Source organism: Pelophylax lessonae (assembly GCF_965119305.1).
Source record: "Pelophylax lessonae genome assembly, chromosome: 1".
NCBI classification, from domain to species: domain Eukaryota; kingdom Metazoa; phylum Chordata; class Amphibia; order Anura; family Ranidae; genus Pelophylax; species Pelophylax lessonae.
The window spans coordinates 282,369,613-282,386,797 of record NC_138768.1 but is presented as its reverse complement, the minus strand read 5'-3'; the positions used below and the strand labels follow the sequence as shown (position 1 = coordinate 282,386,797).

Sequence of the window (17,185 nt, the reverse complement as noted above, 5' to 3'; positions counted from 1 at the left end):
CATGGAGCATCCGATCAGGTCTGCTTGAAAAACTGACAGGCGGACCTGATCGGAAAGCCTGTGTAAAAGGGGCCTTACAGGCTGACATCTGTGCTCCTGAACAGCTACACTGACCCTCTGGTTCTGATAATGAGTCATATGGTGACCAGAAAGTATATCGATGAGGAAACCTAGGATAACATGCCAGGTCTTGATCTGGTTATTTCATGCAGACCATGGACTGATCCAAGAGGACCAACATGACAGCTGGTTAACTGGTATTAAAAAAAGAGGTCAATATGGACAGGCTCCTTGTTTCCCTGATTGCAGGTTTCCTATCAATTCAATCCCACTGGTGTCACTGATTATACAAGCACTGTCCCGCATGCTGTGTGCTCTATAGATGTTTAGGAATCACAGCAGAGCAGAGACAGTCTCCATGACAACACTACAACAAGCTCCGAGGAGCCTAAAGCACTAGATCCCGCCCCTGACATTCGATAGGTTGGTCTCGCATTTCCAGCGTTCTGATTGGAAGCTCACGTTGTCACTCACCGTGCAGTTTGTAGTTTAGTTGAAACGTGCAGTGAAAGTAGAGGGATAGGTTAGATTGTGTGCAGATCCAGGGGGTCTAACCACACCACACCAGTATCTGGGGTTTCATGTACAATCCATCCAGGGTCTCCTCACTATGGTACTAAGCAAGAGGTTCTCTAAGGACATCGGCTCCATGCTTCCCTCTGTAGAAGAAGCCAAGGATGCAGAAGAGGAGGAGGAGGGGGGCCGCTCCAGTGTGGGGGGCATCTCTAGCAGACCCCCCAGCAGACCTCTCCCATCTCTCAGCAGAGGAAGTGTGGACAATAAGGTAATTCATGTCAACCCAAATGACAACGGAAGGCGACTTATTTATTTTATTGTGGAAGGTTATAACTAGTGATTGACCGATCGTATTTTAGTTGCCCATACCGATATTTTGGCCATTGCATATCGGTATCGTACATTTTGAAAAATGTATTTTATTTATTTATTTTTTATCACTTGACAGATACTCTTGTGGAGGGATCTGGGGGTCTAAAAGACCCCAAACCCCTCCCCTGCACTGAAAAGCATTCAAAACGCCAAGTTTGGCTGTTTTGAATGCTGTAATTATTTTTTAATCTGGCGCCAGTACCCGGAAGTGATGTCATGACATCACCTCTGGGTTTTTACATGGAGACCCGATCAGAGCTGGATGCGGCTTTGATCTGGCTTTCTCTTCAGTGCAGAATGGTTGCCAGGATCCCCCGGTGGGCTGGGAGACCCGGACGAGCCGCGAAAGGTGGCACGAGCAGGGGGACGTCCCCTCCCGCTCCTTGTAATGACAGCCGAGTGGCTTCTCAGCCGCATCGGTTGTCATTACAAGACGGCCGACCGTCGGCTATGGACGCCGGTACCGGGGTGATGCCTCTAGCTGCAGGCATCACTCCGGTACAATCCCTTTCCTGAAATTTCAGCAATATTGGTCACCTTGGTGGCCGATTCAGATATATCGGGGAAAGTGCATATCAGCCCTCAATATATCGGCTTTGCCGATAATTGGTCGATCCCTAGTTATAACCCCTGTTAGGTATTTTCTGCCATCTGTGGCCTATTCAGGAAATTTCCCTTCACTTCCTGTCCCTTAGTTAATACTGGCCATACACTATACGGAAAATCCTTCCAACTCGTTTTCCAATAACCAACACTCAGTCATGATGAGAGCAAACCATTTTGCCATCATGTATTGACCGAATTTTGATGGATAAATCATTCGAAGGACATAAATGAACCTGTTTTTCATTTTTTTTGTCACATATGCCTAGTGCAAACGATTCGGATGAGAAAAACATTACGCTTTCAATTTATCGTTTGCTCGGCAGAAATTTTGCAAACTTGTCCTTTGTTTATTTAACTCAAAAATGTCACAGCCGATTACCAATTTGTGCCCATTAACTGGGCGAAAAACGAACAAACTGTCCAAATGGCAAATTGTCGAACGATTTTGTGTATATTGTATATAGTGTATGGCCAGCATAAGGCTCCATGCACTCCGAGTTTAAAAAAAAAATGCCAGTTGGGAGAAAAAGAATGCACATATAGTGTTTTCGTACACAGTTTTGGCGAGTTTTCTGCCAGAAAGTTCCAATCAGAAATGCAAACCAAGGGTTTTTTTTTCCTGCTTCCAAACTCTGAGCACCAAATATGAAAGTAATTGTTCTAATGTACATGGATACATAGGATAACATTGAGCTGCTTCTACAGGTAGAACACAGAACTCCTCTAGAAGCAGCGATTTTTAAGCCAGTGTGCATGGAGTCTTGCATTTTTCCTGCGTTTTTTCCTTGCAAGAAAAATGTTTCCCTATGGGACTTTTCACACCACAGTGCAGTGCGTTTTGAAAAGTCCCGTATACTGCATCTTTGGTGCGGTTTTGAAATCTGCACCAAAAACACAGCTTCCAAATGAAAGAAATGGAAATCACGATAAAAACGCACCAGGATTTTCCCATTTTAGTGCGTTTTTGAGTCACCTGCATTTTTCACAGGTGCAGGTAACCCAAAAACAAACGAGAAATGCACAGCAAACGTATCTGTAACACAGCAAAATCACTGTAAAAACACATATGCGTTTATACCACAATTTTGCTATAGAGCAGTGTAATACTGGGTTCACACTGATGCAGTGCGAGACACCGCATGTAATTTGCCCAGGAATCGCTGCACATTCCGCAAATTACATGCGGGGTCTCTGGGGTGCAATTTGAGCCATGGATTTGTATGGCTCAAATTATAACACTTTTCCACTGCAAGTACCGGCTCGGCTCGGCCCTGCTTGGCTCGGTTTTGTTTTCCACTGCATGGTACCGCATGGTACGGTGTTGGAACGGTTCGGTACGGTTTGGTACGGTTTGCTTTTCCACTAAAGTAGTAAGTGGGTGGGATAACAACGATTCTCTGACCAATCAGTGGCTAGTAGTGACAAACAGTCAAGGCTGCATGCAAAGGATTGTGGGATATGGTATTGGTACGGCCCTCTTGGAACCACAACTGAGGTGGTACTGTTTAAGCGAGCCATACCGTTCGGTTCCATGTAGTGGAAAAGCGCCGCCGTACCGTACCGAACCGTTCCTAAACCGTACCATGCGGTACCATGCAGTGGAAAAGCACAAAAGCGAGCCGAACCGTTCGGTTCCATGCAGTGGAAAAGTGCCATTACACTGCATTTGCACCAAACTGGTGCTGGACCCTTTTTTTTTTTTTTGTCCGCACCAGAATTGGATGACATGGGTGTTCACATCCATGTGATCCGATTCTGCAAATCGCGCTGTGTTTTGCAAACCAATTGCGGGGTGTCGTTAACTTAACTTACATTCCGCAATCAATTTGCATGGACGGGGTGCGATTTAGATGCGGTGCCAATCTGCAGTAAATTCACACCGCATCCAGTGTGAACCCAGAAAGTACCTAAGCATCGGTTCACAATAGATGCAGTGCAAATTCACAGCAGAATCGCGGATTCCGCACCAAAATCGCAACCAGTTCCTGCGAACCTATTGCAGAGTGTTTGTTAAGTTAATAACACCCCAAAATCGGTTTGTGAACCGATTCATATCTGGTGCAGACAAAAAAAGGGTCCTGCACCAGATTGGTGCAAATGCAGTGCGATTTGAGCCATACAAATCCATGGCTCAAATTGCACCCCAGAGACTCCGCATGTAATTAGCGCAGGAATGTGCTGCGATTCCTGTGTGCGAATTACATGGGCCCTAAGTGAGATGGAATCCTCCAAAGTGATTGTCACAAGAACTACTGTCCCCATTGCCCAATTTCCTTTCTATTACTGACACCCAAAAAGGTGGGACAATCACTTTCACACTTGTTGATATTGCTAAAACAGGACAAATAGAGGCAGCGACTCTCCCTTACGGGGGCGCAGACAGCAATAAAAACCTTATAGGTGTTCCAATTCCTCTCTATACAAAAAAAAAAAAAACGATTGCCTTTAGCTACAGTTAATGCCCCATACACACGTGCAGATTATCTGCAGACTTTTGTCTGCAGACTTACCAAAACCATATAATATGAGGTCAAACCTAAACACTTTCAATTTGTATGCAATCCTGCAGGCCCTTGCACTACATAGAAAAGGTAAGTCTGCAGACAAAAGTCTGCAGATAATCTGCACGTGTGTATGGGGCATCAGAGGCCTTGTAACCAGACCATTTATTCTATGAAAAATCTTCCTTTAAGATTATATGTACATTTCATGTATTTTATACGTTATTGTGTATTCAATTTCAGTAGAAGGGACATGTTGAAAAATTGGCTGCAGCCAGTTAAGTGAAGCCTCTGATCAGTGTATTCTGACATTGATGGGTGCCGCTGTCAGAAGACAATGTCCCAGTGGGGGGGTGAATTCCTCCATCCTCCTCCTTGTGTGCCTACTGACTGAATAAAAAAAAAAAACTGTGTATGGTCAGCTTAGAACAGGAATGTGATAATGGCAGGATCGCCAGGTGAAAAGAAAAGCCTAAGGCTCCTTTCACATGGGCTTTCCACCCGGTAGACTCCGTTTTGCTCAGCGGGGATCGATACGCCGATCCCCACTGAGCGGGCGGATGACAGCTCCGTCTTTACTTTTCAGAGACGGGGCTGTCAGAAACCCACTCTCCTCTATGGGAGATCGGATGAAAACCGTCCGCCTGTCCGCTTTCATCTGATCCGATCCTCCAGATGGATGTAAAATAGGGTTTCCATCCGTCTGGACTTCACGGATCACATCGGATTGGAGAGCAGCGGAGATGTCACCGCTGACATCTGCTGCCCCATAGGGATGCATGGAGCATCTGATCAGGTCCGCCTGAAAAACTGACAGGCGTACCTGATTGGAAAGCCTGTTTGAAAGGGGCCTAAAAAAATTAATAAAAAAAAAAAAAACGAATGCAGCCACCTGGATTGGTAAACTGTAAGGCTTCTTTCACACAGAGTGGAAATCACTCCAGTTAGCAGAGAATCCGTGAGCAGATCTGATGAATCGGAACTTAGTGGGACAGACGTTGATTTTTGACATCAATGCCCGTTCACTTTGTGCCCGGCTGACACAGGCAGACCCGTGACAGCTCTATGGGAGCTTGGATGTAAACAGACTCCGCTGTCCTACCTCGGGACTGACAAGAAGACTAAGGACATGGATTACTGGAACCATGTCCTGTGATCTGCTGAGACCAAGAGAAACTTATTTGGTTCAGATGGTGTCAAGCATGTGTGGTGGCAACCATGTGAGGAGTACAAAGACAAGTGTGTCTTACCTATAGTCAAGCATGGTGGTGGGAGTGTCATGGTCTGGGGCTGCATGAGTGCTGCCAGAACTGGGGAGCTACAGTTCATTGAGGACACTTTGCATGCCAACTTGTACTGTGACATGAAGCAGAGCATGATCCCCTCCCTCTGGAGACTGGGCCGCAGGGCAGTATTCCAACATGATAATGACCCCAAACACACCTCGAAAATGGGCACTGCCTTGCTAAAGAAGCTTAGGGTAAAGGTGATGGACTGGCCAAGCATTTCTCCAGACCTAAACCCTATTGAGCATCTGTGGGGCATCCTCAAATGGAAGGTGGAGGAGCGCAAGGTCTCTAACATCCACCAGCTCTGTGATGTCCTTATGGAGGAGTGGAAGAGGACTCCAGTGTCAACCTGTAAAGCTCCGGGGGAACTCAATGCCCAAGAGGGTTAGGGCAGTGCTGGAAAATAATGGTGGCCACACAAAATATTGACACTTTGGGCCCAATTTGGACATTTTCACTTAGGGGTGTACTCACTTTTGTTGCCAGCGGTTTAGACATTAATGGCTGTGTGTTGAGTTATTTTGAGGGGACAGCAAATGTACCCTGTTAAACAAGCTGTACACTCACTACAAATTGTCATTACTTCAGTGTTGTCACATGAAAAGATATAATAAAATATTTACAAAAATGTGAGGGGTGTACTCACTTTTGTGAGATACTGTAAGTCTCTTTACATTCTCCTGGCCGAATGGAGCTTCTGATCAGGTCCACCTGAAAAACTGACAGGCAAACCTGATTACAATGCCCATGTGAAAGGGCACAAATATGTTACATTTTTATTTTTAGGTTTATTCCCTCTGTAAGATTTTTTATTTGCTGTGTACAAGTGAGGATGTAGTTTTAGAGTCGGTTCACACACTATGGCGACACGACTCTGTACTACTTCGGGGGCGACTTGTGAAGTCCCGTGCACCGATACTTCGGCGCGACTTGCACGGACTTCATAAAATAAATGTCTATGCAAGTCGCTCCGAGGTCGCCCCGAAGTAGTACAGGACCCTTTTTCTAAGTCGGAGCGACTTGTGTCGCTCCTATTAGAACGGGTCCTGTACCAGTCAATGGACCGCAAGGGACCGCGACTTATCAGGCTGACAAGTCGCGGCAGTGTGAATCGAGTCTTATTGTTTTGCTTGCTTTTAGGGTTGCTACATTGTACAGATGAACGTCCACACTTTACATGTAAATTCTGTTTTCTGATGTAAAAGGTGATGTCCTTTGGTTAAATTGCTTTTCTGCAATTTGTATCATATTGTGTGCTGGTATAGATTGTACAAAGGTCAGCTTCAGCGAGATCTAGGAATAAAGGAGACATCGACAATGAAATTACAGAGGTCTCTGAGTCTAAAGAAGAGGCGGTGGAGGAAGCACCAGAGCAAGGCTGCGAAGACTTTGCAGGATCAAAAGAAAACGAGGAAGACTGCGATACTGATTTAGAAATAGAAGGTTTGTTACTGAATTTGATAAATGTCTCATTTTCTCTATCAGCCATACAATAGTCTTCTCCAAAGCCACGTCTCGGGAGTCTCAAGAATTCATTACGCTGCTTATTGTTTCATCTACGGGTTTCTCTATAGTTACTGTGTTCCTCCATGTTTGCTAACTGCTTAGCAGCATATAGAAAGAATGACCTCCTGAAAATACTAGTTAACTGGCTGTTACGCTGACTCCCTGGTTTCAATATTTTAGGTGTCATTGACCCAGAATACATATACATGTAAGGAAAGTCATGGTCAAGTCAGAAATACTTTAGGCCTTATGTACACTGGATGTTTTTGCTATCTCTCCTAGACACCTTTCTTCCTGGCAGCGACACTTGCAAACTCGTGTTTAGGCGCGTCAAGCAGTTGGGCATTAATTCCTTTCATTGACCAGAACAATAATTTATTCTGGCCATTGAAATAAATTAATGCTCAAGCACTAAGCGTACCTAGCGTTTATGCACGTTTAGATGCGTTTATATGCGTCAAGCTAATTTTTTTTGGGCCAAAATGCCAATGCTCCTAGATGCACTGGCAGTGTTTTTTTCTGCCTCTAAACGCCTATGTGTGCACGGACACATAGGCAAACATGCAGGGGCGTTTAGAGGCAGAAAAAAGAAAACGCCAGATGCTCCTTAGAGCAGCATCAAAAATGTCCAGTGTGCATGAGGCCTAAATTGCATATTTCTGAGTTGAGTATTCAAGAAAGTCAGCAATGGCAGACTATTTTCTTATTATCTATGCCACTGTTGGGAAGATTTTCCAACACTTCCTGACCCTGTGACACAACCGGAGGTCATGGAAAATTACCCTTACACTAAACAATAAAATCCTGACAGATTTTAGCCCTAGTCCTGCCTTAAGCTTACCATACTCTAGCCGAAAAATCGTTTAAACTCATTTTTGAAAAACGAAAAATCGCCCGTGAGAGCAGACAATCATGCCATCATGTAATGACCAAATTTGGAATGATAAATCCTTCAATGGACATAAATTAATCAGTTTTTCGTTCAGTTTGTCACATATACCTAGTGCAAAAAGTTTGGGCGAAAAACACATTAACCTTTCAATTCATCCTTAGTTCGGCAGAATTTTCCAAACTGTTCCTTCGATTTTTAGGCTCTGAAAAGTTAAAACCGATTTTCTATTTGTGCCCATTAACTGGACGAAAAATGAACGAACGGACCAAATGACAGATTTTCGAACGATTTTTCGGCTAGTGTATGGCCAGTATTACTCAATCACCTTTACCTCATTCCCACTGCCACCAAGAAAAAAGAAAGGGGGAAGCAGTCCAAGGATCTGGGATCATGCTTATAGAAGGAAAGATCAGAGTGACTAGAGATGTTGGGGAGGATGGAAAGGAGACCTGTAAGTGAACCTGTTTACCTGTAAGTAAAACTGCGGCAGAGAAAGATAAGGTCCCCTTCCCTGTTAGACAGGGCTGTGCTGTGTAAATCTTTGGACTGGATAGACAAAAATAAAAATCCTTTGGCAGTTCAAACTTCTCTCATATACTGATACTGACCTATACTGTAGCAGTGGACTCCAAACTGTGGCCCTTTGCCTTTGTCTGGCACTTGGAGCACCATTCCCCCTCTTGACACCATCAATGGGGTACTATTCTTCACGTTGATACCAACAATGTGTATCCCCCCATTCCCTTATTAAAACCAATGATGGAGCACTGATGCCGGGGCATTTTCCACTCCCACTGGCCACAGTATGGCCCCCCTAAAGCCTGAAGGACAGTAAACTGTCCATTTGCTCTGAAAGTTTGGAGACTCCTGACCTATAGTATTGGTTACCTACAATACATTGTGATGGCTTTGGCAAATGAATGAGAAGAACCACTGTAACTTCAGCATGTCTACACACATTTTTAGTCTATGCATCTGATAGAAGAGCATCTTGTACAGATGTTAAAATTATTTATTTTCCTCGAATCCCATACTTGTGGGTCAGCATATCAATTTCCTTTGCAGAAGCCAAAGAGGCCTATGATCCCTCTGGTAAAGCCAGATACCTATCTGCCTGCCAGCTATTTGGTGTTGTGCCAGTGTCATACTTCTTGCGTCACATGGGCGATTCTAATTTTGTGATGAGGCATCATGGGCTAGGTGCACAGGTAAGCATACTACTATATAACGTTTACTGATCTGTGGGGTAGGGGAATTGGTGTTGCTATGAATGTTGTTTGTACTATAGCAGGCATATGCAAACTGTGGCCCTCCAGCTGTTGCAAAACTACAAGTCCCATCATGCCTATGCCTCTGGGTGCCATGCTTGTGGCTGTCAGAGTCTTGCTATGCCTCATGGGAATTGTAGACCTGCAACATCTGGAGGGTCACAGTTTGCATATCCCTGTACTAAAGAGTCATATTAGATGGCACTGTAATCAATGCGATTTTGGAAAAGGTGCAACTTACAGTGCGACTTGGCTCCGCACAATAGGCAAAGTCAAATCAAAGGCACACTACATAATCATGCTGTAAATCGCATCAATGTTGCATCCCAGTAGTGTGAACTTAGCCTTATACCCTTGAATAGTTTTAGGTCAGAATGTAAAAATATTTCAAAGTACACGAAGGAACACAGATGTGTGTTTTAAAGCCTTCATTTAGATGGCCGCTGGCACTGGTCCTGTGTATAGGCAACATTTGTTTTTAAATCCTGCATTTGCCCTGAGGCTGTATGCAGGCAGCCTATAGAAGTGGAAGCATACACAGCGCCTGCACGGAGACAGCCGTATACAGTGCATTGCGAAAGTATTCAGCCCCCTTGAACTTTTCAACCTTTTGCCACATTTCAGGCTTCAAACATAAAGATATAAAACTGTAATTTTTTGTGAAGAATCAACAACAAGTGGGACACAATCATGAAGTGGAACGAAATTTATTGGATATTTCAAACTTTTTTAACAAATAAAAAACTGAAAAATTGGGCGTGCAAAATTATTCAGCCCCCTTAAGTTAATACTTTGTAGCGCCACCTTTTGCTGCGATTACAGCTGTAAGTCGCTTGGGGTATGTTTCTATCAGTTTTGCACATCGAGAGACTGAAATTTTTGCCCATTCCTCCTTGCAAAACAGCTCGAGCTCAGTGAGGTTGGATGGAGAGCGTTTGTGAACAGCAGTTTTCAGTTCTTTCCACAGATTCTCGATTGGATTCAGGTCTTGACTTTGACTTGGCCATTCTAACACCTGGATATGCTTATTTGTGAACCATTCCATTGTAGATTTTGCTTTATGTTTTGGATCATTGTCTTGTTGGAAGACAAATCTCCGTCCCAGTCTCAGGTCTTTTGCAGACTCCATCAGGTTTTCTTCCAGAATGGTCCTGTATTTGGCTCCATCCATCTTCCCATCAATTTTAACCATCTTCCCTGTCCCTGCTGAAGAAAAGCAGGCCAAAACCATGATGCTGCCACCACCATGTTTGACAGTGGGGATGGTGTGTTCAGGGTGATGAGCTGTGTTGCTTTTACGCCAAACATAATGTTTTTGCCAAAAAGTTCGATTTTTGGTTTCATCTGACCAGAGCACCTTCTTCCACATGTTTGGTGTGTCTCCCAGGTGGCTTGTGGCAAACTTTAAACGACACTTTTTATGGATATCTTTAAGAAATTGCTTTCTTCTTGCCACTCTTCCATAAAGGCCAGATTTGTGCAGTATACGACTGATTGTTGTCCTATGGACAGAGTCTCCCACCTCAGCTGTAGATCTCTGCAGTTCATCCAGAGTGATCATGGGCCTCTTGGCTGCATCTCTGATCAGTCTTGTCCTTGTATGAGCTGAAAGTTTAGAGGGACGGCCAGGTCTTCGTAGATTTGCAGTGGTCTGATACTCCTTCCATTTCAATATTATCGCTTGCACAGTGCTCCTTGGGATGTTTAAAGCTTGGGAAATCTTTTTGTATCCAAATCCGGCTTTAAACTTCTCCACAACAGTATCTCGGACCTGTCCGGTGTGTTCCTTGTTCTTCATGATGCTCTCTGCGCTTTAAACGGACCTCTGAGACTATCACAGTGCAGGTGCATTTATACAGAGACTTGATTACACACAGATGGATTCTATTTATAATCATTAGTCATTTAGGTCAACATTGGATCATTCAGAGATCCTCACTGAACTTCTGGAGAGAGTTTGCTGCACTAAAAGTAAAGGGGTTGAATAATTTTGCACGCCCAATTTTTCAGTTTTGTATTTGTTAACAAAGTTTGAAATATCCAATAAATTTCGTTCCACTTCATGATTGTGTCCCACTTGTTGTTGATTCTTCACAAAAAATTACAGTTTTATATCTTTATGTTTGAAGCCTGAAATGTGGCAAAAGGTCGAAAAGTTCAAGGGTGCCAAATACTTTCGCAATGCACTGTATATCAAAGTTTGACAGTCGTGCAGGAGCGACTGCACTACCTCAAACGCAAACTGTCTGCATGAGCTGTAAATAATTTCATTGGGTTTGATCTGACGGAACTATGTACATTTGTACATTTGCACAATTCTGCATGATTATGTATGTGACATCTAGTTTGAAATATTGTAATTCATCATTAAAAATGAATAAGTACAATTAGCATCTTAATGTGCTTGTGTGTGCTGTTTGTGGGGACTACAATTGGGTTTCATGGAACCCTAGGGTTCCTCCAGAGGTTGCTAGGGGTTCCATGAGCTGTGGCTGATTAACCTCCCATTTGATGGTGTCTGCATCGTTCTGGTCTCTTGGCAGCAGTGTTAATTTAGTCGACAAAAATGTTTTAAATTATAACAATATGTTAAATTAACACTATTTTAGTCGACTAAAATACAACTAAAACAATTCAGATGACTAAAATACGACTAAAACGAAAATGCCATTTTAAAAAGACCAAAAACTAAATAGAAATTTGATGTCAAAACACTGGTTATATATCACAATGGCTAAATCTGTGTCTGTGGTGCATATTCAAACTTTAATACCATAAATAAGAATATGTTATTCGATTTTTACTCCAGGAGTATATAATGAGTTTGGAAATTCTGGAGAAATGCTTATATAAAGCATCACAATTTAACTAAATCCAATATATTTTAATCAACTAAGACCTGGTTCACACCTATGCATTTTTTTAGTGCGTTTTCAGTTTTGCAGAAACACACTTCAGTCCATTTAACATGGTTTCTTATGGGTCACATTCACATCTGTGCATTTTATGGAAAGGGCCTGGGACTAGCAGGTTGTGTTTTTGGTTCCATAAACTTCAATGGATCAAAAATGTGTATTGATAAACACAAAATGCAACTGGAATATGTAATATGGATCAACTGCAAGCTGCATAGGTGTGAACCAGGCCTAAAATGATTTTAGTCGACTAAAATGTGCTGGGGATTTTAGTCCACTAAAATACAACTAAAACTAAAATGGCATTTTTAGTCAAAATGACTAAACTAAATTGAAATTTAACGTCAAAATGAACACTGCTTGGCAGATCTTCTTTAGCTGTCTGTATGGGTTTTGTAAGCGTTTTGACTATTGCTGTAAGGGAGCAATGTAAGTGGTATTCTTTTCACTGACCCCTGATTAATTAATTTTTTAGGGGTTCCCTGAGACCTAAAAATTATTTCAAGGGTTCCTTTGCGGTAAAAAGGTTGAGAAAGGCTAGTATAGAAGATGATCTTATTGTAATGCTGGTCATACACTATACATACACTATACGAAAAATCGGCCGAAATTCAGTTATTTGGACAGTTCTTTCGTTTTTCGGCCAGTTGATGGGCACGAATCGGTTGTGACATTTTTGAGCTGAAAAAAAACGAAGTACAAGTTTGGAAATTTTAAAATTGAAAGGTTAATGTTTTCATCATCCAAACTGTTTCCACTTGGGATATGTGAAAAAACGAACAATTTTTTTTTTAACTAATTTTTTTCGAAAATGAGTTTGAACGATTTTTCATATAGTGTATGGCCAGTATAAGTCTAGTTGCATTCATGAACCTCATAATGTAACTATGTTTTATACCCTTGAAATTACAGACATCTGTACTGTATAGGTTTAGGACCTCTGTCAGATTTTCTCTTTTTTTGCTGGCTGCGTACTTATTTGGGAGATACAATCTTTTTACTGTCTCAGTGACTGCTTGTGTTATGGTCATTCATCCCTGGGTGCATACTGTCCTAAATGTACATACCGCTCAATGCACCACCTAGCTCCATCCGTTTCAGCTGCCATTAGACTTTCATAGAGTTTGGCAGGCTGCCGGCAGCGGGGTCGGATGGTGTGCCTGTGCCCTCCAGGCTCAGCTAAACGCCAGAGCTTCATGCACCGGGGCTAAACACTCACCTTGCATTAGGCCATAGTGATCAGCAGGGAGGATGTGAGGGAAAGTCTCTACAGAGGCACCCCAGCAGTTAGAACTGGACACTGTGTTCCTTGATTGTGAGTCTAGTCAGGGACAATACACCGGACGCTCCCTTGCAGAAGAACCGAAAGTCATTGACATTTAGTGCAATGATATACACATACCTTTTCCCTGTACGTTGCATGTTGAGTATGCTTCTGCTGCATGAGTTACTAAAATAGAAATGAAGAATCCCTGACCTTGTCTTTTGATTTATTTCAGGCTGCAAAAGCAATTGCTATCTCTTTAGTAACCAACACTTCGATTGTCAATCTAAATCTCAGTGATAACTGGCTTGAGGGAGATGGTGCGGCGGCCATCGCAGACATGCTAAGGGAAAATTGTTACATTTCAGGTATGTAATCCACTTAAAAAAAACACTTCAGTCAAAAATAATGTATTTTAAGGCATTATAATAGGCTGTAGCTGTAATATTTTATTACCTCTTTTTCTGCATAGTCAGTCTCTCACTGCTTTACACTGAAGTCTTATTAGATTCTTATTTCTCTAGACCAGTGGTCTCCAAACTGTGGCCTGAGGGCCGGATGTGGCCCTTTGCTTGCCTTTATCTGGGCCTTGGGGTGCATACATTATGTTCTGGGTTTCCCTTAGAAAACCCCCCCCCCCCTTTTTTTTTTCCCTCCTCCCCACCCTCTATTTTCCTTTCCGTTCATTCCCATGCGTGTATACCAGAGTTGTACATGAATTTTATTTTTAACATTTAGGATCACCATCATCAGTATATTATTACACAATTTTATCTTATTATTATTTTTTATTGTATTTTGATATATTCATTCTATTGCATTGTACTGATTATTTTTACATAGTTACATAGTTACATAGTAGGTGAGGTTGAATAAAGACAATAGTCCATCTAGTTCAACCTGTGTAGGTATGTGTGGCTGTAATCATCTCCCATACCCCTGAATGTTCTGATCCTTGAGATGTAAGTCTAAGAGTCTTTTGAAAGCCACCATACTACCCGCAGAAACCACTTCTTGTGGTAGAGAATTCCACAATCTTGTTGCCCTAACAGTAAAGAACCCCCCGCGTTGCCTGAGGTTAAAACGCTTCTCCTCTAATCGCATTGTATGCCCTCGAGTCCTCATGCAATCCCTTCGAATGAACAGCTTTTTTTCTAAGCTGGGATCCCCATTAAGATATTTATAAATTGCTATCATGTCCCCCCTCAGACGTCTCTTCTCCAGGGAGAATAAATCGAGCGATTGTAGACGCTCTTCATAGTCAAGGTCCTCCAATCCCCTAATTAGTTTAGTTGCCCTTCTCTGGACTCTCTCCAGCTCCAACACATCCCTCCTGAGGACTGGCGACCAGAACTGGACGGAATACTCCAGATGCGGTCGGACCAGAGTTTTATAAAGTGGAAGGATTATAGTCTTATCTCTGGAATACATCCCTTTCTTTATGCATGCTAATATTCTGCTGGCTTTGGAAGCTGCCGCTTGACATTGCATGCTGTTTCCTAATCTATCATCAACCAAGACTCCCAGATCTTTCTCCATTTTTGATTCCCCCAAGGGCTCCCCTCCTAACGTGTATTGTGTTTTTATGTTTTTAGTCCCCAAGTGCAAAACCTTACACTTCTCCACGTTAAACCTCATTTGCCATGTCGTTGCCCACTCTGTTATTTTGTCCAGGTCATTCTGTAGGATATCTGCTTCATGTTGTGAAGTTATTGCCCTGCCCAATTTTGTGTCATCTGCAAAAACTGATATTGAACTACTGATCCCGACCTCAATGTTGTTTATGAATAAATTGAACAAGGTTGGTCCCAAGACTGAGCCTTGGGGGACCCCGCTTACCACCTCAGACCAGTCTGAGTATGCGCTGATCTCCTCTCTTTTAGTTTTGTGTTGCGATGACTTTTGATCTGTCATTACTACGTCCAATTAATGTATTTACCTTATGTCATCTTTTTCATTAATATTATTATTTTATTTTATTTTTTGTGCTCCCCCCCCCCCCACCTTTTTCACATGTGTGTGCCTATTGGTTCCTCATGTCCAAGTGCACATGCTCTTATGAAATGTTAGTGTGCACATGTGTCTACGCTGTTTCTTGCACATCTGCATTTTATGCAGTTGCGCGTGTCATGCGCTCATGCCTTATTTATATTTATATAGCAATATACATATATGCACAACTACATGCTTTTCCTTTTACACCTAAGAAGCACACACATACAAACCAGCTAATGATTTTGATTAGATTTTTTATTGCATCTGTAATACATGCAATATATATATATATCTATATATATATATATATCTATATATATATATATATATATATAGATATATATATATATATATATATAGATATATATATATATATATATCTATATATATATATATAGATAGATATATATCTATTTAGATAGATAGATAGATAGATAGATAGATAGATAGATAGATAGATAGATAGATAGATAGATAGATAGATAGATAGATAGATAGATTTTTTATAATTCGTTTCCCCACCTCTATTGAGCACCCTCAGAGGTTGCCCTTTAATGTCTGGGGGTCCTTGGTGAGGTGTTGTGAGGTTGCATGGCCAGATGGTCTTCCCTTTTTGTAGCTGAGGAAGTTGTGCCTCCCTTTTTTCTCTGCGGCATTGCACTTCCGGGGCCACTGGGGTTGGTTTCCCTTCCCGCAGGGAGGGTGTGTGCCTATATGGCTGTTCTGCCCCCTCCATGTGAGCTGCACATCCCGGCTCTCTAGACTCCATGGCCGACATGCCCCGGATAGAGGAAGTGGCGGGTGGAGCGCACCAGTGTGCGTTGCAGACTCTGTAGTCAATCGCCACATTTGCAGCTACAGGAACCTATTCATACAGCTCCTCCACTGCCAGTATGATCGGTGACAGTCAGCGACCATGGGTAGGCTATCCCTATTGTATGTGCTTTTGTACTTGGATGTGGTTGGTATGCCTTCCCTTCCTTAATGCAGAGAATATATTAAAGGTAAAAATCCCTAAAGGGTATCTCCACTTTCGTGGGGAAAAAAAAATAATATATCATGCATAATTGCGACACAAGTCATATTGTAATTGAGTTTTATTAAAAATGACCTTTCCTTTTCAGTCTGCAGCCACTGTAATTTCTGAAAAATGCAATGCAATATGGCTACCTGTGGGCATTCTGTACACAAATGGTGTACAGAACAACCCCCAGAAATGTTATTTCCTGCTTGTGTAATTGGCTTACTGGTTTTCCCAGAAGTCTTCACTAAGATACATATCATATTTTGGGCATCCCCTGCAACAACAATGTAATTTTTGTTTGAGATTCTCCCAAAGGGAAATTACGTCTAAAGGGATGGCAGACCCTGACACTTTTCTCATTAGAACACTGCAAGTGCATCAACTGGTTGATATTTATAAAATCACTCCCATTTTCAATCACCTTGCACATGAACACAGAAAAACAAACAGCTATTTCTTCAGAATAACAATAGGTAGGAATCTTGTTCAAAGTTTGTTAAAATCCTTGCAATGTACATACAGTAGATTACCCAGAGGGGAATGTTTTTTTTTCCAACAAAAGTGGAGTTACACTTTAAGCCTTTAGAACCACTTTAAGAGAACAAAAGGGAGCAAATAATATACATTTATTGTAGGGGTTTACATACACATAAAACAATAAGCTATCAGCGCAAAGCCAAGTGATAGAATCAATGTTCGTGTCCACACCTCACAATCAAAGTAATATAAATCAAAACGTGATGCGCCAGATGTGCACAAAATTATTAAATGACCGTAAAAGCAATAAAGTGTCCAAATAAGATGCTTGTTTAAAAGCAATTGATAATGTGTCCAAGTGTCCAAATATCATAGATAAGCCTTGATCCCGTGAGAGATGACAAAAAAACACCAGGTGTGTCAAATCCCTTCACCAAAAAGATTGGCCTCTCACCTTAATATATGACCCAAACAGGCCAGCATTAGCTTGTATGGGGATA

General features: G+C 42.1%; 1 protein-coding gene across 1 annotated transcript in view; it reads left to right on the top strand.

Annotated features, from left to right (window-relative positions):
* Nucleotides 1-560: 560 nt before the first annotated feature.
* LRRC74B (leucine rich repeat containing 74B) overlaps nt 561-17,185 on the top strand; it is a 77,460-nt gene continuing 60,835 nt past the window's right edge. The window contains exons 1-4 of the mRNA XM_082243223.1: nt 561-844; nt 6,610-6,787; nt 8,808-8,950; nt 13,425-13,557. Coding sequence (XP_082099349.1) covers nt 671-844; nt 6,610-6,787; nt 8,808-8,950; nt 13,425-13,557 — 628 coding nt within the window. The 5' untranslated portion in view covers nt 561-670. The remainder of the gene's footprint in view (nt 845-6,609; nt 6,788-8,807; nt 8,951-13,424; nt 13,558-17,185) is intronic.